The sequence below is a fragment of the Notolepis coatsorum genome (genome assembly GCF_963971535.1).
Source record: "Notolepis coatsorum genome assembly, chromosome: 10".
NCBI lineage: Eukaryota > Metazoa > Chordata > Actinopteri > Aulopiformes > Paralepididae > Notolepis > Notolepis coatsorum.
In genome coordinates this window covers 101,593,332-101,618,096 of record NC_140174.1, presented here as the reverse complement: position 1 = coordinate 101,618,096, position 24,765 = coordinate 101,593,332, and the positions used below count along the sequence as shown (strand labels likewise).

At 46.6% G+C, this 24,765-nt stretch overlaps 1 protein-coding gene across 1 annotated transcript in view; it reads left to right on the top strand.

Moving 5' to 3' along the window:
* Positions 1–24,765, top strand: part of LOC311235659 (ras-specific guanine nucleotide-releasing factor 2-like) — a gene marked incomplete at its 5' end in the record, with an annotated part of 229,087 nt that overhangs the window by 193,483 nt on the left and 10,839 nt on the right. The window contains 3 exon segments of the mRNA XM_084323123.1: positions 308–368; positions 13,460–13,563; positions 22,378–22,462. Of these exon segments, the coding sequence (XP_084179249.1) occupies positions 308–368; positions 13,460–13,563; positions 22,378–22,462 (250 nt within the window).

Genomic DNA, 24,765 nt, shown 5'->3' with positions numbered 1-24,765 from the left:
ACTCTGCTCTACTCTACTCTACTCATCTCTGCTTTATTCTACTCTACTCTACTCTACTCTACTCTACTCTGCTCTACTCATCTCTGCTTTATTCTACTCTACTCTACTCTACTCTACTCTACTCTACTCTACTCTACTCTACTCAGCTCCGCTCTGTTCTACTTCGTTCTGCTCTGCTCTGCTCTACTCCTGTCCACACACCTGCCAATCACCTGCTTCAAACCTGTACAAAAGGAACACACACATAACTAAAGGTCAGCTCGCTCCAAATAGATTTGTTTTGACCAATTAGATTGTGTCTCTTCAGTGCCCTTTCTCAGGACGAGCAGGAAGATGCACAGCTGAGGATAGACGACATCCTGCAGATGGTGAGAAAACCCATATCAATATTACTGAGATCTGTGATAGGGTGAGTGAACCACATCACCCGTGACTAACCCATCGTTACCCTTTTAAATATTACTGCTCTACAGCAGATATAGAACTCAACAACCTCTTGTGGAGGCGATCCAATTAGAGCTGATGTGCCATTATAGTCTGGGTCTGTCAGGTCCTCTGACCAGGACCACTTGCTGGTTCAGCGGCTTTTGCAGTCGCTAGCCTCTGGAGTAAGAATCAGATCAGCCTATTTTTGTGTGTGTGTGTGTGTGTGTGTGTGTGTGTGTGTGTGTGTGTGTGTGTGTGTGTGTGTGTGTGTGTGTGTGTGTGTGTGTGTGTGTGTGTGTGTGTGTGTGTGTGTGTGTGTGTGTGTGTGTGTGTGTGTGTGTGTGTGTGTGTGTGTGTGTGTGTGTGTGTGTGTGTGTGTGTGTGTGTGTGTGTGTGTGTGTGTGTGTGTGTGTGTGTGTGTGTGTGTGTGTGTGTGTGTGCGCGCGCGTGCGCATGCATGCGTGTTTCTGTTTATGGAGCACTGTGTTGCTTCATTACCCTGGAAGGTTCTGTACAAAACTTACTTAATTACGACTCAGTGACTCAGTGTGGAAATGAAGGAGAAGTATTACTTACCAGTGATGTCATGGAAGAACCGTGTTACTCCATTTTCTTTTTCTTTTAAAGGGGACATGCATTGCTATTCCTAGCACTATTTGGGCAACTTTACACAATTCCTGTCTATTGAACACATCTGTAAGCTTTTATAAAAAAAAATGCATTGTTTTATATTTCTAATCAAGTACTCAAAAGCCAAATTTTTCTCACTTTGGATTTCAGGCTGTGTTGGCCCATACGCACTTTGAGTGACAGTCATCCACACAGTCTGCGACTGGCACAGAGAGAGATAGAGAGAGACTGAGGGGGATACTAATACATTTAGCCGCGGGGGGCATAATCCCATGGGACAATGCATTGGTAACTTGTTTCAAATGACAATATATAGCCCTGTGATTATTATTGTACGGATCGGAATACGGGCGTGCGCGTGGGAGCATGCACAGAGATATTACAGTGATATGCTGGTGCTCGACTGCGAGGGAGAGAGAGATAGAGAGGGAGAGAGGGAGAGAGAGAGACAGTGTTATGGTTTGTAAACAACCCCAACAGCACGGCACAGACAGGTAGTTCAGAGTTAGCCAAAAACCAGGGCGTATTTATTTCCAAAACAGAGAAGAGCAAAAACAACAAAAAGCATAAGGGGAGAATGTCCTTGGGCAGAGTAGGCTCTGCGGCTCTGCAGCTCGGCTCAGAGCAGAGACGGCACTGTGGCGTTGCGCCTCTGACTCTGCGGCTCTGCAGCTACTTGGACATCCACTCGGGGAGGAACAGATCCACTCGGGGAGGAACAGAGAGAGAGAGAATGTCAACAAACGAGCGTATGGAATACGAGGCAGTCCAGTATTATTAGCTGAGTCCAGTACTAACACAAGCGACACATCTTCAGTGTTTACCAAAACACACAAAAACAGAAAGGTCCCGAGTCCAGGAAAATGCGAGGAAAAAACAGAGCATCCAAAAAAGTATGTTTCCAAAAACTCACCAAGGCACAATTGCGCAAAGCGATCTATGAGGCACAGATCCACGGATGGCAGAGAGGAGCAAGAGCGGCAACTTCCAAAGACGTTCTGGAGAAACGACGGAGAAACACACGGGAGGAACAAGCAGCAGCAGCAGGTAGTGGTAAGCAAAACAACCCGACACAGAACGTACAGAACCCCAGAGTATATAAGGGCTCCACCGAGCTGATTTGAAACTCACTTCAGGTGCGTGAAGGTAATTGGTACCTGGAAGCGTGCGGTATTGGACCAATCCTCACAGTACCCCCCCCTCCACGGGAGCCACCCGGCGACCTGCCCGGCCTCGGCTTCCCCAGATGGGACCGATGGAAGTCGGTGATCAGGGCGGGGTCCATGATGAGCTGGCGGGAGACCCAGCTCCGTTCCTCCGGACCGTATCCCTCCCAGTCCACCAGGTACTGGAACCCCCGTCCCCGCCGTCGGACGTCCATGAGCTGACGGACCTTCCACTGGGGGTGTCCGTCCACCATCTCGGGAGGAGGCGGATCTGGAGCAGGAGGCATCAGGGGACTGAGAGAGACAGGATTAACCCGGGACACATGAAAAACGGGATGAATGCGCATGGACGCAGGAAGCTTAAGACTCACCGCCGTGGGACTGAGCACCAGCACCCTCTGGATCTCAAAAGGACAGACGAACCGGGGGTTAAGCTTCTTGGCCGTGGATCGAAGCGGAAGATCCTTGGAGGACAACCATACCCTCTGCCCAGGTTGGTACGTCGGCGCAGGGATCCGGCATCGGTTAGCTCCCCGACTGGCGCGCTCCGATGCCCGGAGCAGCGCTGTCCTGGTGATCTCCCAGACTTGACGACACCGGTCGAGATGCTCCTTCACGGAGGGAACTGCCACTTCCGACTCCTGTGCAGGGAAAAGAGGGGGTTGGTAGCCCAGGGATACCTCGAATGGCGAGAGGCCGGTGGCGGAACTGACCAGGGAGTTGATGGCGTACTTGACCCAGGGGAGGAACCGGCTCCAGGAAGCAGGTCTCTTGGCGGCAACACAACGGAGAGCTGACTCCACGCTCTGGTTCATCCTCTCTGTTTGTCCGTTAGTCTGTGGATGGTAACCAGACGAGAGACTAACAGTTGCCCCCAATCCCTTGCAAAAGGCCCGCCATACCTGGGAAGTGAACTGGGGACCCCGGTCCGAGACGACGTCCTGGGGGAAACCATGGAGGCGGAACACGTGGCTTGTCAAGAGGTCCGCAGTCTCGGAAGCTGAGGGAAGCTTGGGAAGGGCCACGAGGTGGACCCCCTTGCTGAACCGGTCCACCACAGTCAGAAGGACTGTGTTTCCCTGGGACGGTGGAAGACCCGTGATGAAGTCCAACGCCACATGGGACCAAGGGCGGCTCGGACTGAGTCGGGGACGAAGAGGCGACGAACAGGTACGTTGCTGGGAGCGGGATGGAAATGTAGGGCACGCCTGACCACGGTCTCGATGCCCAAGGTGACCACTCCCACTACCCTGACCTCTGGGAGGATGGGAGTCGGATCCTCAGTGGTTGGAGCTCCCTTGGAGTGTAACCGGGACAGAGAGTCGGCCTTCGTGTTGCGGGACCCAGGGCGAAAAGTCAACGAGAAGTCGAACCGACTGAGGAAGCTGGCCCACCTTGCCTGCCGCTTGGATGCACGGATGTACGTCAAGTTCTTATGGTCCGTCCAAATGGTGAACGGTTCCTCGGCCCCCTCCAGCCAATGACGCCACTCCTCCAAGGCAGCCACTACCGCCAGCAGCTCCCGATTGCCAATGTCATAGTTCCTCTCGGCAGGAAGGGAACGACGAGAGTAGAAAGCGCACGGATGGACCTTCTGGTCCGTCGCCGACCGCTGAGACAAGATAGCCCCTAGTCCAGTATCCGAGGCGTCCACCTCCACAATAAACTGCCTCTTGGGGTCTGGGTGGAGCAAGACCGGGGCGGTGGTAAACCTCTTCTTGAGGGAACGGAACGCAGCGCAGGTTGCTGGAGACCAGTCAAGCGGCAGGGAGGGAGAGGTCAGCCTGGTAAGTGGTTCCGCCACTTGGCTGTAGTTCCGGATGAACCTCCGGTAAAAGTTTGCGAACCCGAGGAAGCTCTGTAGCTCCTTCCGAGAGGTGGGTTCCGGCCACTCCTCCACGGCCCGGATCTTGCGAGGGTCGGCTCGGGTCAGGCCGCTCTCCACGATGAAGCCAAGGTAATCGACGGAGTCGGAGTGGAAACGGCACTTCTCTGCCTTAACGAAGAGCCGGTTGTGGAGGAGGCGCTCCAGTACTCGGCGGACATGCTGGACGTGTTCCTCGAGAGTCTTGGAGAAGATGAGGATGTCGTCCAGGTATACCACCACAAACTCCTCGAGCATGTCATGGAGGACGTCGTTCATGAGCGCCTGGAATACCGCCGGAGCGTTGGTGAGGCCGAACGGCATCACCAGATACTCGTAATGACCCCTGGGAGTCTTGAAGGCGGTTTGATTGTATACTTTATTTTGACACAAATCGTATGACAAAAAAACATTTTAAAAGGCAAGACAATAACAGTGTCAATAACGCTGGTCAAAAATGGATAAAACACAATAAAGCCAAGGCTTGTTTCCATTGTGGTCCATACATGGAACATAAAAAGGCACAGAAACACAAATGGACATGTACACTGACAGGACACATTCTAAACTTTTTTTATAAAAACACCTAACCTGACAACTCATACAGTTAACTAATGTTAAAAGAAAATCCGCAAACCCTTAAAAGCAACTCATGATAAAAGAAATAAAAGCCAAGTTATGATAAAAGAGATAAAAAAAACATTTTAAGACCAATTTGAGTTGCTACTGAGCCATGTTTTTAGGGCGGATTTAAATCCGAGAGGGGAGTTCAGGAGTTTTATAAATGTTGGCAGGGCATTCCACATTACCGTAGCCGAGTAAAAAAAATGCATCTTTCCCCATGCATGTCCTGACTCTCGGCGGGACAAGGTCCGTGGGGCTTCCTCTTGTGGCGTGTTTGTGGACATCTCCTACTTTATTAAAATAATTTACTAGGTACTTGGGGACCGTTTCTTTTAGTACTTTAAAAACCAGTAGCATTTTAAGCTGGTGTACCCTTTCTTCAACCCTAAGCCATCCCAGCCTGCTAAAGTGGGCTGGCGTTAGGTGAGTCCTAAAGTGAAGGTTGTGCAGGAGTCTCACTAGTTTGTTTTGGGAGGTCTGGAGCTTTGTCTTCATTTGTTTTGATATGTTGCTGTACCATGAAGTGCAAGCATAGTCAAAGTGACATTGGATGAGGGCTCCAGCTAGGGTCCTCAGAGCGTTTTTATTTATGAACGAGGAAATTCTAAATAAAATTTTGGTTTTTTGATTGACCTTAGTAATAACTTTTTGTGCCATTTTTTCATTAGAAAGTTTGTTATTTAAAATAAAGCCCAGGTAGGTGACCTCCTCTTTATCCTCAATAATGTTTTCACCTACTCTAATTTTAAAACCCTGGGATTTCTTTAGGTTGGCGTTTGACCCAAAGAGTATGGCCTCTGTTTTTCCCAGATGTAGAGACAGTTTATTGTCACTGAGCCAGGAGCAGATCTTTTTCATTTCACTGCTCAGGACACTTTCCACTTTAGACTTATCCCTGTCTGAGACCAGGGCCCTCATGCATCAACGTGTTCTACGCACAGATCTGTGCTTACCCTGTGCGTACGATCATTTCTAAGCAAAGAGTGGGATTCATCAACTTCAACTTGAACTTGACTTTGTGCGTACATCTACGCACATTTCAGACCTGGCGTACCTAGCGCCCAGTGGTAGAATATATTATTACAACAAGGAAATGAGCTTCTGTGCATAATAACACTGGCACGTTCTGTACGAACCGTAGTTCATTATAGTTCATTGTAAAATAGCAACAGTAGTGTAATTATGGTCAAAACCCTATAAATAGCATTTGGAATAATAGATCTTTCTCTCAGAATGAATGCAGCATGGTTTATATAGCGTTATCGGAATATACGGGGTGTAGGCTACTGACTGACTGCGCTCCGCGTAGCTTGATTGATTGATTGATTGAAAAGTTTATTAACAGATTGCAGAATGGGTACAGTACAGTACAGCTCAGTACATACAATTGTTAATTGGGGATGCAGACCAACTTTCGTCTTGTTTACATCAGGGTCCCCCATTTTCAATTCATCATAAATCATAAAGCTCAACTCGTTATTATTCTGCGCAGACCGCAGAAACACGGGAACGTTTTGATTATATTTAAAAGGCTTTACGTTAAACGAAACAAGTGGAACTTCGAAGCTGTAAGCAGAATACAAGTCATATTAATATAGTGTTCTTCCCCCTTTTTACTGTATAAGAAAGAATAGAAAACGCATTGCAATGACACTATAGTGGACAGACTATGTATATGATGGGATTCAAGTTCATGTATTGAAAGGCAGGCTATCATACATGCAGTGAGATTCATTGTTCTTGTATATGCTCTCGTATTATATTGTTTATATAGGCTACCCAATACTGACGTCAAAATAGATTGTAGTATGCCTCTAGAAATCATATGCAGCAGGTAGAAAATTGACGGGAGATCCATCGCGATTTGGAATAAAATTGAGGAGAACTTTAATCCATGGGGTATTAATCAAACAACACGGGAAAAGGCAGTCATATTCCAGCGCGGTCTTTATTAGCCGACAACAAAATAGATGCATCTAAAAATCATATAGCCAATCGAACACAACTAATAAAGGCATTCATATTACAAGCACGGTTATAATGACACACAACCAACGCCAAACAGTGGTCAACGAACGGTCTTTATTAGTATTTTGAGCTGTCCAGGCAGAATTGCAGCAATGGTCTTAGGGAGCCGTTGATATCTGACATCACCGTTTACAAGTCCGCCTTTTATTTATCCCATAAATCATAATACGCGATAGTGTCTTCTTGGTTCGACAGCAGTGAATTCTCCGTGGAGTTTCTCGGAGTCCCGCTCGGGTCGGTCCATTATTTCACATCCCATGGGGGGTGTTTCCTCATTTTCATGACCATATATGGATAATCATGCACGAGCATTGACGGTAGAACAAAGTGGTATTCATCAACACGGAGGACCATAGAGCCTGCGTACGCACGTGTGATGAATGCCGACTTCCCTGTGCGTACGCTAGTTCTACATTCCGTGCTTACGTGTGGAAGTAGGTCAAGTTCAAAGTCCACGTTGATGCATGAGGGCCCAGGAGTGCAGAGTCGTCAGCAAACAAGAACAGGTTGCAATCGCATGCCGATTTCATGTCATTAATATATATTAAAAACAGTTGAGGTCCCAAAATGCTTCCTTGGGGGACCCCACATGTCACTGGAAGGGACGAGGACAAGGTGCCATTGATGTCTACCACCTGTTCTCTTCCCTCCAGGTAGGACTTGACCCATTTGGCTGACTTGCTATCAAAGCCTATCGCTCTCAATTTTTCTAGGAGGATGGAGTGGTTGACCGTGTCAAACGCCTTTTGCAGGTCCAACATTACCATCCCGCAGTAGTTCCCCTTGTCCATCACCCGTTTTATATAATCTGTCAGGTACAGTAAACAGGTGTCAGTGGAGTGTGATTTTCTGAAACCTGATTGGAACTGGTCTTCCATTCATCGCCCTCTCGGATACGGACCAGATGGTAGGCACTCCGGAGGTCCAGTTTGGTGAAGACGGTAGCCTGTGTGAGGGGCTCGAAGGTGGAGTTCATGAGAGGAAGAGGATATTTGTTCTTAATGGTGATCTCGTTGAGTTGGCGATAGTCAATGCAGGGTCGAAGGTCTCCATCCTTCTTCCCAACAAAAAAGAAACCGGCCACCACCGGGGAGGACGAGGGCCGAATGAGGCCTGCTGCCAAGGACTCAGAGATGTATTTATCCATCGCTGCCTTCTCAGGGACGGTCAGACTGTAGAGGCGGCTGCCGGGAAGGGGGGCCCCTGAGCGGAGGTTGATGGCACAGTCGTAAGGCCGGTGAGGAGGAAGGGCCTGAGCCCGGGACTTGCTGAAAACCTCCCCGAGGTCGTGGTACTCGGGGGGAATAGTTGAGAGGTCCGAGGGCGGCACACAAGGGGAACTCCGGGGCGAAGGACGCTGCCTGAAGACACTGGGCATGACAGGAGGAGCTCCACCCCATGATGGTGCCGGAGGACCAGGCGATGTGGGGCTCATGCAGCGCGAGCCAGGGCCGACCCAGGACTACTGGGACAAGAGGGGATCTGGTAATAAAGAACTGGAGTCTCTCAACGTGGTTACCAGTAATGGTGAGGAGGACAGGACAGGTGCGTTGAGTGATGTCAGCCAGGCGGTGCTGATCCAGCGCGAAAACCTCCAAGGGCCTCTCGAGGTCCTCAAGTGGAATGTTGGCCTGGGTGGCAAACTCAACGTCCAGGAAACTCTCATCAGCACCCGAGTCAATGAGTGCACCCACCGTCGCCCGCTGGTCCGCCCAGGCTAGGGTGACGCTCGTCAGACAGTTAGGTGGTGCACGGGTGTGGGAACAGGAAAAACGGCTCACCAGGATCTCCCGGGGTCCCGGCGAGCCTGGTCTTTTGGCCGGGTAGGGCAATTGGAGATACGGTGTCCATCCCGGCCGCAGTAGAGACATAGGCCGGACCTGAGCCTGGACTCCCGTTCGGCCGGGCTGCATGGGTTCCTCCTTGGTCACAGCTCGGGAGGGAAAAGGTCCACCAGTCGCGGAGGGGGCAGGACAATCAGCAGAACAGTCACAAGTACGGGGGGTCTGGGGAACCTCTGGGGGTCCCAGTCGTGCTCTCTCACGCCTTCTCTCCCGGAGGCGTCCGTCGATGCGAATGGCGAGGCTGATTAGGCCCTCGAGAGAATCGGGCTCATCTCGGGTCGCGAGCTGGTCCCTTACAGCGTCGTTGAGCCCCTTCAGGAAGGTGAGATGAAGCGCCCGATCATTCCAACCGCTCTCGGTTGCGGCCAGTCTGAACTCCAGTGCGTAGTCGGTGACACTGCCACTGCCCTGCCGGAAGGTGCCCAACCGAGCTCCCGGGTCCTGGCCACGAGCTGGGTGGTGGAAAACCCTTCGGAGCTCTGCCACGAAGTCTGGGTATGAGAAACAAAAATCAGCCCTCATAGACCAGGAAGCAGTAACCCACTGTGCTGCTCGGCCTGTGAGCAGGTTAGTCATGTACGCTACTCGGGCTCCCTCTGACGTAAATCGGCTGGGTTGATGAATGAAAACCAACTCACATTGCATGATGAATGTGGCACACTCCTCGAAGTTACCATCGAACAAACGTGAGTTGGAGAGACGGGGCTCCCGAGGTGCGAGGTCGGGAGGTGCGGGGTCTGTTGCGGCGGCGGGTGGTGATCTGGCTGGGACTCCTGGCACAGGTGGGGTTAAAAGCAGGGTGTTAAATGCTGCACTGAGAGCCTGTAGCTGGTGCAGAATATCAGCCTGCTGATTACCCTGGGTAGTCTGCTGGGTGGCCAGAGTGTCAAGAGAATCCTGAATTGGCTGGACCTGGGCCCGGAGGTCCTGCACAGCAGCCGCAGCCGCACCTAACTGTTGGGTGTGGTCGTTGGTCAGCTGGATCTGGACCGCCAACGCTGCTCTAACTCTGTCTGTGTCGGCTGGGGTCGACATGGTCGGGTCGTAATGTTATTTGTTTGTAAACAACCCCAACAGCACGGCACAGACAGGTAGTACAGAGTTAGCCAAAAACCAGGGCGTATTTATTTCCAAAACAGAGAAGAGCAAAAACAACAAAAAGCATAAGGGGAGAATGTCCTTGGGCAGAGTAGGCTCTGCGGCTCTGCAGCTCGGCTCAGAGCAGAGACGGCACTGTGGCGTTGCGCCTCTGACTCTGCGGCTCTGCAGCTACTTGGACATCCACTCAGGGAGGAACAGATCCACTCGGAATACTATGGAATACGAGGCAGTCCAGTATTATTAGCTGAGTCCAGTACTAACACAAGCGACACATCTTCAGTGTTTACCAAAACACACAAAAACAGAAAGGTCCCAAGTCCAGGAAAATGCGAGGAAAAAACAGAGCATCCAAAAAAGTATGTTTCCAAAAACTCACCAAGGTGCAATTGCGCAAAGCGATCTACGAGGCACAGATCCACGGATGGCAGAGAGGAGCAAGAGCGGCGACTTCCAAAGACGTTCTGGAGAAACGACGGAGAAACACACAGGAGGAACAAGCAGCAGGTAGTGGTAAGCAAAACGACCCGACACAGAACGTACAGAACCCCAGAGTATATAAGGGCTCCACCGAGCTGATTTGAAACTCACTTCAGGTGCGTGAAGGTAATTGGTACCTGGAAGCGTGCGGTATTGGACGAATCCTCACAGAGGGACACACGGAGGCACGGATCACTGTGTAAACGCTGCGTGTGTGTGAGAGAAGACGGGTCCCTCTCTCTCTTCATCTCTCTCCCTCTCTATCTCTCCCTCTCTCTCGCTCGTCCGCTCCCTGCTCGCAGTCAAAACCCGTTTGAGGAATTGTCGGGTTACACTATGCGCTCTCTGCCTCGCTCTGTTTGAGGAAGTGATATTTCCACTCGCTCTGCTGTCGCTGTCAACCATAGATAGTTATGCAAATCAGGGTACTGATTTGCATAACTATCTATGGTTGACAGCGACAGCAGAGCGAGTGGAAATATCACTTCCTCAAACAGAGCGAGGCAGAGAGCGCATAGTGTCAGCAATACCGTCAGCAATACCGTCAAAGAACAGCTTAGTTGAGTGAGGGAAGATCTTGTGAACTCGAGACTAGACTGATTAGTCAATATGGTAATTAGAGACACAGACCCATTGATACTAACCCCTATTACTATAAAACCATGCTAAACACAGAAAAAAATCCATTTATAATGCATGTCACCTTTAAATTAGAAAGTAAGGGTGCATTCACACCTAGGTATGTTTGAAATGGTCCTAATCAAAATTGTTACTTTTGTTGCAGTTTTTATTGGTTAGATTATGGTTCACATTGCCAAATGACAAACGAATCAAACATTTCTAAACAAAACCATGTGATCACACAGGTCAGCCATTTTATTTTATCATTTTGAATCCCATCCCTGCCAAAATTATGCTGTGAAAAAGGGGCTTCAAACTTGCACAAATATTTATTGAATTTTGGTAGTTTTGTCCTCATTCCTTTTGAGGAGATACATTTACTCTGGGTTGCCAGGATGTGCAGGAATAATTAAACATACTGTATGAAGGGGATAAGACGGTTTCTCAATGTAATCTGGCAACCCAGGACGTGGGGACCTGCTGACAGACGGGGGAGAGAAAGGCTGTGGCTGTAAAAAATCACATATTTGGAAATATACAGGAAATGTCAACAAAAACTGGCCAAGCAGCTTCATTACATGGATGATATCTCTGGTATTTTCCTGCTTTTGGTTCGGTTTGCATTCACACCTCAAACAAACCGCTCTAGAGTTCACTTGGAGGCGGGCCGAGACCACCTCAAACAGGCGAAACCAGGGTGCAGTTGTTTGGTGCGGACCTGAGTTTGGTTACTATGTTCACACCAGAACCGCAACACAACGCTCCAGGGTTTGATCCTACTTGTAGGATTCTGGCATTCAGCCAATCTCATCTCATCATCTCCTTCGTCTCCCTCTCTCTTGTGCGTTGTGTTTTTCTTGCAACCCCTGATAGTACATCCATAGTCATAATAAACGACACTGCCAGCGTGATACCTTTCTTCAACAAACGTTGTTTATTCCATAAACAAAACCCTGTACAAGGTGTAAACCAGTTCTGTAATTGTCCTTGAAAAGTCTTGGGAAGAAACTAAATTCATTATTCTAATGATCTCTCCTTTCACCCCGCTCGGTGGTCATCGCGGCCTAGTTGTCATCCCAAAAGCCTGTCGTCGTGGCACTTCAGTCTTCCACTGTATCTGCTAGTGATGATGTGTCATCGTCTCCATTGCTGCCCCCCCCCCCTTTTTTTGAGGGGAGGAGGCTGCCGTTTCAAAGTCTCTGATCAAGCTCTTCTCGTTTGTGTGAATCTGACTTACACCCGGAAGAAAACTCACTTTTCTATATTCTCGCCATAGCAACGACAGGCCCGGCCTCTTCTCGTCGCTATGTGACGCGCTGTCATGACAACTGCTATTCACCTTTAACCACACATTAAACGTCCGTTCTATTGATGTCAAACCTCTCTCTCTGACCATTCTGCCTGTCTGCACTCAGTCCTTATCAGTTGTTATGTGCTGAACGACCTCGGCATGCACACACCCTGCTCGCTGCTACCACACTGACTCTCTCTGACCGCCTCCACCACCACATCTACCTCTCTGACCTGGCTATAAGTAGATGCTGTCATCCACCAATAATTAACACTATATACCTTGAAAAACCTATATTTCCTTCATACTGGACTAAACTAGGCTGTTATTCTTCGCCAACTATTGTAAAGTTGATGTTGTTGAGAGATAAGGTTCTCATCTGATCACAGCGTTGTATTATTCATATACTGGGAGGGTGAATACCTCCTCTCATACACACACACACTCACGCACGCACACACACACACACACACACACACAACACACACACACACACACACACACACACACACACACACACACACACACACACACACACACACACACGCACACGCACGCACACACACGCACGCACACACCAGCATCATCAGGCCCTCCTTTCCACAAATGTAGCTGTTAATTGGTTGGTTAATTAACCAAGCCCACCTTGGTAGAATTGCCACTGGCACCACCAGCACACACAGCTAATTGGTCCAATCTAATGAGAACCTTAGCCCTCCTCTCTCTGAAGATAACTTACACACACACACACACACACACACACACACACACACACACACACACACACACACACACACACACACACACACACACACACACACACACACACACACACACACACACACACACACACACACACACACACACACACACACACACACACACACGCAAAGCTATATCAACCTTTCACTACAGATGTCTGCATGCCACAGTGACTCCTGCATGCCTGTGGTATTTATGTGTGTGCGTGTGTGTGTGTCCATATTCTTTGTATTATATGAAAAGCCTCAGTCAGAACACAGTGTCCTGACCTCCAGGCATGGAGCATAAAAGCCTCTCATGTCCATGACAGTCTGTAGGGGAGCGTCAGCCGTCGCTAGCTATATCTGTCACAGTTTATGTCTCTATTAGGTGTTTACATCTCATCTTTGTGTATTTTGGTCTATGTTGTGGTGTGTGTGTGTGTGTGTGTGTGTGTGTGTGTGTGTGTGTGTGTGTGTGTGTGTGTGTGTGTGTGTGTGTGTGTGTGTGTGTGTGTGTGTGTGTGTGTGTGTGTGTGTGTGTGTGTGTGTGTGTGTGTGTGTGTGTGTGTGTGTGTGTGTGTGTGTGTGTGTGTGTGTGTGTGTGTGTGTGTGTGTGTGTGTGTGTGTGTGTGTGTGTGTTGCAGGCGGACTGTCCCAGGGCGGAGTGTTTTGAGTCTCTGTCGGCGATGGAGCTGGCTGAACAGATCACCCTGCTGGACCACATTGTCTTCAGAAGCATTCCTTATGAGTCAGTACCTTCATAATACTCTATCTAATACTAGTTTTATCTACAGTATATGATTCCTTATGAGTCAGTACCTTCATAATACTCTATCTAATACTAGTTTTATCTACAGTATATGATTCCTTATGAGTCAGTACCTTCATAATACTCTATCTAATACTAGTTGTATCTACAGTATATGATTCCTTATGAGTCAGTACCTTCATAATACTGTCCTAGTAGTATCTACAGTATCAGGGCCGCAGTCAACATATTCTTAAATAATAGCGCTGCCCGAGGCGGGGCATGATACAGTCAACATATAGCAAAAGAGAGAGCGAGAGAGAGCTCCCGTTCTACAGTCAATATACAGTGTACAGAGAGAGAGAGAGAGAGAGACACATTGGAAAGAAATTGAAATGCTATTTGGCCCTAAACAGAGAGTACACAGTGGCAGAATACCTGAGCACTGTGACTGAAGATCCTTGAGCACAGCCTAGCCATCGAGAAAGGCCGCCATAGGCAGACTGTGTGTGTTAGAAAGAGAGAGAGAGAGAGAGAGAGAACATGTGTGTTTGTCATGTGTGTGTGTGTTAGAGAGAGACTAGAGCATGTATGACAGATTCAAAAGGACAAAGATCAACACTTAAATCCAAGAGAGAGAGAGAGAGAGAGAGAGAGAGAGAGAGAGAGAGAGAGAGAGAGAGAGAGAGAGAGAGAGAGAGACATTGGAAAGAAATTGAAATGCTATTTGGCCCTAAACAGAGAGTACACAGTGGCAGAATACCTGAGCACTGTGACTGAAGATCCTTGAGCACAGCCTAGCCATCGAGAAAGGCCGCCATAGGCAGACTGTGTGTGTTAGAAAGAGAGAGAGAGAGAGAGAACATGTGTGTTTGTCATGTGTGTGTGTGTTAGAGAGAGACTAGAGCATGTATGACAGATTCAAAAGGACAAAGATCAACACTTAAATCCAACAAGAAGAGGGTCTATACCAGAGAAACCAAAGCAGCAAGGAGCCAATGGCCGACATCAGCTAAATAGGCTAGCCAGGTACTGTGACCAGGCCACACACAGCTTTGGCCAACGGCCCAACGCTACCCAAGCTACACAAACGACCATTCACACACAGCACATGTCGTATCTCCAAATGTTGTGAAGTAGCATATGTTTTGCCTGGAAAAAAACATCGTTATTAACAAAACATTCGGGAGGGGAAGGAAGGAAGAGTGGGGTAATGTCATGACATTTTCATTAATCTTACCTGCACGAGGAACGCAGGGCGAAAGGCCGCAACACAGGTCTCCACGTTGACGAAAGGCCTCTCGCTGTCGGGACAAAGCTATGGCCAGAGCCTTGTCATGGTGCAGGCCCGACTACATCTTCTGTCAAAGATGATGTCGTAGTCAGAGTGCCAGGGCCTGCTATTCTCAAGGCTAACTGATAGCATCAAACGAACGTTCCCAGCTGACGCTAAACAGCTAACTGGCAAACAGTTAGCTCAATCAGGCACCTGGCTGTATGTAGTAGCCGCATAGCTTGCTTCTGCGTTAGCTAACAGCTAACAAGCTATGCGGCTACTGTCTACATACAGCCAGGTGCTCTCACCAGGCACACACCGTTAGCTACTAGTAGTATTAGCTAGTCGACCAGTTTGGCTCCAGAGAGAGAGAAAGAGAGATAGGTCAGGTCCACGGCGGGTATATAATCATAGGTTGACTCACCATAACGCAGTATCAACGCGGCGGCGCCAATGGTAAAGTTGGAAGGAGACTTTCTTGGCCCATGGTGTAATTTCTTCTTCTTCTTCTTCGAGTACTTTCCGGCAGACTGGACACCTTTCGGCGTATTGCTGCCTAACAGATTTATCTGCTCACAAGTTCTCTTCTCCTTCTTTTGAAAAGACATCCACTCGCCTCGCCTCGCTCCTCTGAATAGGTTAGCTAACGCTAGTTAGCCTTTAGCTAAGCTAGCTACTAGCCGACATCATCATGGCTATACCATGACAAGGCTCCGGCCATTTGTCCCGCTAGCGAGAGGCCTTTCGTCAACGTTCCTTGGTGACCGACCGACTGATAATGACCGACCTCTTTCTTCGTCTTGGCTGGCATAACTAAGCATAGTCAAAAGCTGCACGCGCGAAATAGTCAAACGCAGCTGACTCACGCCGACACATGATGTAAGTAAAACCACTCCCTTCGTTGAAACCAATAGTATGTCTGCTGCAGAACCCCAGAGGCTGAGCTCCAATAGTGAGTATGTCTGCAGGACTGCAGACCCAGGAACAAGTCAGACACATTCTACAAACGTGTCTAATGTGAAATATATAAGCATATAAGCAAAACTAGATTTTAGGTCTGTGATGAAAAAGGGCCTCGCGGGATAAAAAAAATTTTATAAATTTTTTTTTTGCGAGGCCCCCCTTCCCGCGAGGCCCTGTGCGACCGCACTGCTCGCACACCCCCTGAGGCGGCCCTGTACAGTATATTGTAATGTGATCTGCACCAAGCCAACAATGACAAGAGCCATAATACGCTAGCGTTACCTGCACTAGTCCAACAACGACTTAAAGGGACCAATCTGTCCCTTAAAATACTGTCATTATGTTATATATAGCATAATGTTAACTGTACTGGGGGAACTATCACATTCACAAGTCATAATACTGGCCTAGTTGTTACGGTTTGTAATGCGACCCCAATAGCACAACCCAAGACAGGTATGAGAGTTAGCCAAATCTGGGCATAATTTATTATATCACAAAAAGCGGCACAGTCCCTTTAAGGGAGAGCACAAAAAACACTAGAGTCCTGGCGGCTGGGTAGCGCAACGGACTAAGTGTCTGCCTACCACCGCAGAGACACTGGGATCGAATCCAGCTGTCAGCGGTACCTCCGGCTTGGTCGGTCGTCCATACTAACACAATTGGCAGTGTTAGCGGGTGGGAAGCCAGTGGGGTGTGTATCCTGGTCGTTGTAAACAGCGACTCCTACAGGTCGGTCGGGGCGCCTGCTCAGCAAGGAAGGGAACTAGGGGGAGGTAGTGTGATCCTCCCACGCGGTACACTCCCCCAGTGAGAGTCCTCGCTGTCAGGTGAAAAGAAGCGGTTGGTTGACTCCACATGTGTCGGAGGAAGCGTGTGGTAGTCTTCACCCTCCCAGACCGACGGTAGGGGGTAAGTGCGCAACGACCAGGAAGGGAATTGGCATAACGACTGACATTGGGATGGGAGAAAAATGCAAAAAAAAAAAAAAACACTAGAGTCCATGAAATATGAAAAAGCGGCATTGTCCCTTTAACACTATCAGTGCCTACCTTGTTTACCTTTTTACCCCGTTGAATGCCATCATCCACTTCAATGTTAGCGTTAAAAACGCCTAATCTATGTTTTAAATTATGGCTATGTGTCTAATCTGCCCGTCGCTTATCAATGACTTGTTTGCAGTCAACATTGTTCGGTTCATTTTCGTTTTATAGCATTTTGAAAAGCCCTCGTTTTCAAGGAAAATATAAAGATTCCGTGATAAGAGGCATATACTGGAATATTCTACAGTAGAATACACAAAAACGTTGTAATTTTTCGGCCTATTTATGAATCGTTTTCAAATAAACGCTAGATTATCGATAGTATATGTGTACTTATGCACGCTATAGACGCAGGCTGAAATATCGATTCTCTTATTTCCTCATCAGCGATCACAGCCACACAGCCACACACAGCATAGGGCAAACGCTTATATCTCCGTGAAAACAGGTCTGATTATCCTAAGACTGGTAAAATAGATTCCTTACCTGAGATCAGATGTTATCCAAAAAGATTATTCCAATTCCTGATCGCCATTCCAAATATCGATCACGCTTATTGATTGATTATTGGCTGCTATAAATATATATTCCACATTGTTTTCCGTCTCGCGATCAGATCCATCGCCAGCACAATGGAGCCAGTTGGCTCCACCTCTACAGATCTACAGATCCCAGGTCAGTCTAATCGACTGACCTGCAGTTACACAGGGATAGACGATAGGGGGCGCTTTTTTCCCATCTGAGCTCCTGGAGGGGCTGCTGTACCAACGGGAGACTCGGTTGATGAAATATGAATTCAGATTGCTAATAAAAAAATAAAACGACATTTGCCGTCGTCGGCACTCACCGGGGGGGCTGATAGAATAACAAAATGTTCTGAGTCTGGCCTTGTTCAGACTCACCAGAGGAGTCCTCCCGTGGAAGCATAGGGAGCGACTCGACGTCTCATACCAGAGACGCGACAGTAGGTGGTAGTGTACCAAAGGCACGACGTCTCGCACCGGAGACGCGACAAGGAATCCTCCCGTGGAAGCATAGGGAGCGACTCGACGTCTCGCACCGGAGACGTGACAGTAGGTGGAAGGTTACCAATGGCACAACGTCTCGCACCCAGTACTCCAGTTGAGGGGGTATGAGGGGGGATGGCATCCCCCCTGAAATAAAAACAGTCAATATCATCCCCCTTCTAAAACGGTCATCCCCCCTTCCCATCCCTTCCATCCCTTATGTCATTTTTTCAATGAACATAGCATTACTGCTATTTCAACATTCAGGGCGGAATCCACTAAGGATGGATTGCGCGGTGCTAATTGCACCCTTAACTGTGCGAGTTTAGCGTGCGGTATCTGCTCCGTCTTTGCGAGCTATCCACAAAGGACATTGCACGGATGAGATACTAGCGCAGACACGCCCTAATGTGTGCAGTTTTGCTCCTGATATGCTCCAGCACCGTTGGCTCGCGGAGCACTCTGCACCTGACAGCACTGTTGGCAGATATCAGGAAGGGGAAAAATATACCCGAAATGAGGCATAGACATAACAGTATTTTTCACCATTAGTATTCCATTCATTTCGTATTGTATTTAGTTTACTTCGTAATGTATAGAGCTTGCTTAATTTGTATTCTCATGACACATTGCGTCCTTTGTTTTTGTCACTATCTTTCGCCATTGCATAATGTTTGTCTGTCCTATTCCAATTCTATTTTTTTTATTCTAATTGTACTATTGTGCTATATTTAATTTAGTTGATATCCCATTTAATTTTGTTCAATCACTTTATTAAGTTGTACAGCCCTGGCCTATATATATTTTTTTATCCACTTTTTCTCCCATTTTCTATTTTTCTCCCATCCCAATTTTTCGTATCATCCAATTCAACCCTCCCCTGTCTTTGAACGCTGTTTCATGCCTCCCACAAGCCAGCTGCAATGTGGACTAAGTCATACATAGCACGAGTCCCCTCCGATACTCGAGGTAACAGCAGTCGCATCTTTCCACCTGCGCGGCTCGATCTTTCAGCGTCAGGGGTCTGGGCTTTGGAGGGGCCCCGCCCCCGTCGCTTCCTGATTCTACTGCGCAGGTGCACCAACCGACCTGTAGGAGTCGCTGTCCACAACGCCCGATCCCCACCCATCAGTTTCCCTCCCCCTAATACTGCCAATGTGTATTAGTGCGGACGACCAGCTAAACTGAAAGCAATGTGGAGCGCTGGGCTCGAACAGGGAGGCGAACCTGTTCGAGCCCAGTCTCCAGTATTCGTGGTGAGCGCCTTGCCCACTGCACCATGTAGCCGCCCGCCCTGGCCTATATTTGATTTCATAATTATATTATATTCTATTGTGCTTAACTTAGTTCATATTTCATTTCATTTTACTCCACCTCTTTATTGTATTATCTGTCTGTAATGTTGCACTGAAAACGACCAAAGCAAATTCCTTGTATCTGATTCTGATTAATTTTTCCACCGCAAATCCGCCCCTCAATTAATATCGCCGCAGGGAGGCTTTATCCCACGGGACAATGCATTGGGAACTTGTGTCCCACGAGGAGACCTACCCCGTGAATATTATTGCGCAGATCGGAATACGGGCGCGTATGTGGGAGCTCTTCGCGTGCGAGGGAGCAAAATCACCCATATTTTTCCACTGCTACGTTTGGATATCCCAACTGCGCTCAGACTGGGATAATCAAAATGTGTTTATTTAGTTTATTCCGTATTGTATTTTGTTCATTTCGTCATTGCATTTGTTTGTCATCCACAAATAAATTAGCAGACCTGTCCATAGTGCTGAATCTTTATACCGAAAGAAAGATTGAGGACAAAAAGCATGATTATGGAAATCTTTGGAAACATCTATGAGATGGGGGAGAGTGGGGTAGGCAGCCATTGACAAGATTGGTCCTATTTTGTATTTTCTGTATACTTTTGAATATATTTAGAATTTGTTTTTCTAAGCAGTTTCAATTAGCATTTTGGGAATGGTAAGATCGAATATTTGTATTTGAACAGCAATAAAATGATGATGGATCAATATTTTTCTTATTATTTACCTCCTTTTTTCAGAAGGGGTTATTGTTTAACCCTTGTGCCTTGTTAGGTCAGGGGTTCCCAAACTTTTCAGGCCAGGACCCAGAAAATAAGGCGTCAGAGAGCCGCGGCCCAATGCACATCGTCAGGCTTTTTATTTTTTTTTTTTTTTGCCATGCAACGATTTTTTATGCCAAATATCACTTCAATCCTATTAAGTTAGTTCAAGTTAGTTATTCATTTATATGTGCTATTTATGAGAGGGCTAACTTGTTGCAAAATAATAATGATAATAATAATAGCCTCATTAAAATACTATTGTTGCTTCGGTTGTTTTCAGCGTTTTATGTGCATAATCTGTTATTTAGTTTGAAATGTTCGTTGAAATAAGTAGATTTTTCGTTTTTGTTTATTTATTAAGTTAATATAAAACCATATAGTCACATTTTAGAATACAATAGAATAGAATTTTAGAATACAACTAGAAACACTGTCCTGGCCTGCTTCTAAGTTCAGTGGCCTTTTTAAATCATCTCGCGGCCCACCCGTGGCTGCTCGCGGCCCACCTCTGGGTCGCGACCCCGACTTTGGGAACCACTGTGTTAGGTAACTGACAGAGTTGGCATGTCAGTGCATGAAAAGATTGCATCACGTTCAAGGTCATAAAAAACTTAACTTGTAATATTTCGTTCCAATTCTTTTTTTTATGAATACCACTATGAACCTAGCTCAACATATCATGTGTTAGGGTTAGGGTTAGGGTTAGGGTTAGGTTAGGGGACTGTTCCCCAACACTGAGCAAGTGTTGGGGTGGGCACGGGCACAGGGATGAGATTTTACCTTCTCCTAATCTTTCTGTCTGGGTAACCCTAACCCTAACCCCCTAATGGCAAGAAATAAACCACTATGGATGCTTTGAAAGCTAATATTGTTAACTTTTGTGTTAGAGGGTTTCAAAATCTAATCTTTTCAAATTCTGTAAATATATGGAAAATAAGCAAACGGACCCAATTTCATGACAATCATCAACACAGCCACCGTTGTACACACACACACACACACACACACACACACACACACACACACACACACACACACACACACACACACACACACACACACACACACACACACACAATACAGCAGGGGACATAAATGGGGCTATCGTGGACATGGTGAGCAGTTTTAAGTACCTGGGAGTCCACATCACAGATGACCTGACATGGACAACACACAGACTCTGTGGTAAAAAAGGTGAAACAGCGCCTCTATCACCTGAGACAGTTAAGGAAGTTCAGAGTATCGGGGAAGATACTCCACTCTTTCTATTCCGGGACTGTAGAGAGCATTCTGACTGGAAACATCACTGCCTGGTTTGGAAACAGCACGGCCCAGGACAGGAAGGCCCTACAGAGAGTGATGCACTCAGCAGAGCGTACTACGTGTATTGCACTACCACCCCTGCAGGACTTATATAACAGGAGGTGCAAATCCTGAGCCTGCAGAATAATGAAAGACCCCCACCACCCCAACAATAGCCTGTTCAAGCTGCTGCGGTCAGGCAAGCGCCTACGCACACACGCAACAAGAACAGAGAGACTACGGCTCAGCTTCTTCCCCCAGGCCATCAGAACACTGAACACTGAACTCTCCACACACAAGTACACATGAGCACACACATACACACATGCTGCATTCGCTCACACACAAACGGTCACTTTAAACTAAATGGAAAGGACACTTTATTAAAGGAACGAGGAAAATAAAGGTCACTTTAAGGAAAGAACCGATGTGGTTCTTGTATAGTATAGTTTAGATATAGCAAGTATAGCATAAGGATATAGAGTAAAAACTGTATATTGTATAGTAGTGTACATAGGACCCAGTGCCTTTAATCCGTAGCTAACATTGTATTGCACTATCTCAGGACTTTAGCATGTCTATTTTATCATGCCTATTTTATGTATATTTTATTACCTGTTTATTATGTCTATTTTATTATTAGTATTATTGCACAATCAAAGCGGGCATGGCCACCCGCATTTCACTGTATGCCCTGGTATGTATGTGACAAATAAACCTTTTGAATCTTGAACACATCACTACATACTGTAGCTCTATAGCTCTATTCACCCTTACTGGACAGTAGAGTGCGTCCAAAACTCACAGGAGTTGGCAGGTGTAAACTGATGTTGAGTTACAAATGGCTCATGAGTCACTAGTCTCTTTATACAGTTAGAGTTTGGGAATATGACCTACTGTAGTAGTACAATGGTTGATCTGTAGAAAGAAACACAAACAAACTTGTAATCACTCTTACTGTTTCTCTTCATAGTACATCTGTGTCTCTGTCTCATGTCTCTACCATATCTGTCTCATGTCTCTACCATATCTGTCTCATGTCTCTACCATATCCGTCTCGTGTCTCAACCATATGTCTCATATCTCTATCATATATGTGTCTCATGTCTCTAACATATTTGTGTCTCATGTCTTTACCAGGGAGTTCTTGGGCCAGGGCTGGATGAAGGTGGACAAGACGGAGAGGACACCTTACATCATGAAGACCAGTCAGCACTTCAACGATGTCAGTAGGACTTTGGTGTATTTATGTGTGTGTGTGTGTGTGTGTGTGTGTGTGTGTGTGTGTGTGTGTGTGTGTGTGTGTGTGTGTGTGTGTGTGTGTGTGTGTGTGTGTGTGTGTGTGTGTGTGTGTGTGTGTGTGTGTGTGTGTGTGTGTGTGTGTGTGTGTGTGTGTGTGTGTGTGTGTGTGTGTGTTAAATCTGTGTTGTGTTAAAACTCATTGACTGCCACCAGCTTTCGCCATCATTACTAAATTGCGCCAGCGTTATTGACCATTTTAGTGATGTTTGCAGACCAATCGTGTGTTCTGTATTATAGCTATGGAGACAATAGTATGGCTAATTTTACAGGCGTGCGTGCGTGCGTGTTGGGGGGTATGTAGTGTTGACTATATGTTTCTATTCAAGTGCCTTCAGTAGCATCATTGTATCTATTTGAATCATTCAGACGATACAAGTTTTTAGATGAATAGTATTTCCATCCAGGTGTTTTAAAATGGTACTTGGAGTGTTGTGTAGATTCATAGTTAAAGACAGTAGAGATTGAGGACATTGGGCTGATGTATCACAGTCATGCAGACAGTAGAGGTTGAGGACATTGGGCTGATGTATAATAATAATAATAATAACTTTATTTGTATTTTCATACAGAAATTGCCGTTTAAAGTGCTTCACAGCAGTAAAAAATACAGGCATAAGCGAGCATAAAAAAGATAGAGAGGTAGCAAGGTAAGGTAAATCACAATTTTTCACATTAGGATCTATCATCCCAATAGGCCTCTCTGTTTACGGTTTTATTCAGTAATAAAAATTATAAAATAGAATAGAAAGAGTAAAGTGCGGTTTGATTCACTTAAAAAATAGGCTAAAAATAATAAAAATAGAACGGACAGTAAAAAGTGTGATAAAATAGTTCAATAAAAATATAACAACAGAGCAGTGCATCGCTCTTAATACTTTGAGTTTCTTTACAAAGTTCTAACATACAAACAGAGCAGTGCATCGCTCTTAAAACTCATTGACTGCCACCAGCTTTCGCCATCATTACTAAATTGCACCAGTATTATTGACCATTTTAGCGATGTTTGCAGACCCATCGTGTGTTCTGTATTATAGCTATGGAGACAATAGTATGGCTATTGGCATTGTTCATAGTCCATTACTGACTAATCAGTTAATTTCTACACACTGTAGTACACGCTACACGCTAAACATCGCCCCATTTCCAAAATAATAATAATAATAGTATTTTTTCATAGATCGCAAGATATGGCGCGTTTTATGCAATAAGCCCAAATCGTTCTGGTTGATCGCCTGAAACCCCAAATACTCCCAAATCAAAGGTATATACCATGTACACATGTGCCTTCACAAAATCATCAAGGAAATTCAAGAAAATTACCCCGAAAATGTGATCGTTACTAGAAGCTTGGTTTAGGTCCGGTAAGATACGACACTGTGATCGTTACAGAAACATGTTTCAGGTTCGGTAAAGTAGACATAGAATATACCATACCTTAGCCAGGAGGTACTCCAAAAAGAATAATTCCAATGATCCCATCGGCGATCGCAATTACTCGTTTATATGTAATTACTCGTATACGGGAAACTGTAGGTTTTGAAGCGAGGAGATCTCCTAGCGATTGCTCTGCAAGAGCTCCTCCCCCTCAGAGCGAGCCAGGAAAGAAAAGGAGCAGGACAGAGACAATTTAGTTCAGACAATCAGAGTTCAAAGGGTAGGCGATACTGCCACCTGGTGAGATTCGATCGTCATTGCAATTCCAACGTAGGCAGATGAATCAAAGACACTTAGAGTGCTCCGGCTGACCGTATAGAACAGGGATCAAAGGAAAAGATCAAAGGACCAATCTCGGGTTTTGGCGTTCAACGCATGGCGAGATAACCCGACTTTTCTCGGGTTTGGCGGGCAAAGAGTTAATACTTTGAGTTTCTTTACAAAGTTCTAACACACAATAGAGCAGTGCATCGCTCTTAAAGGAACACGCCAACTTTTTGTATAAAAGTAGGCAGGGTAAGAATCGTGCAGGTAAAGTACAATTTGTGTCAGGATATCCCTGATGTTTAATTTAAATGCCTGACCAACGAGATAGGTTTTAAGCTGTCTTTTGAAGATGTCTAGCGAGTTGGCTTCCCTGATGTTTTTGGGTAGTTTGTGATCACAGTCATGTTCCCAGAGTGATTTGGATTGACTTACTTTACAGCCGCAAACAACGCAGGCTGTTTTCCTGAAAACCTTCTAAAGCGACTTTGTCTGAAGGGTTGATTTCTTTTAATCTTCTTAACCTCC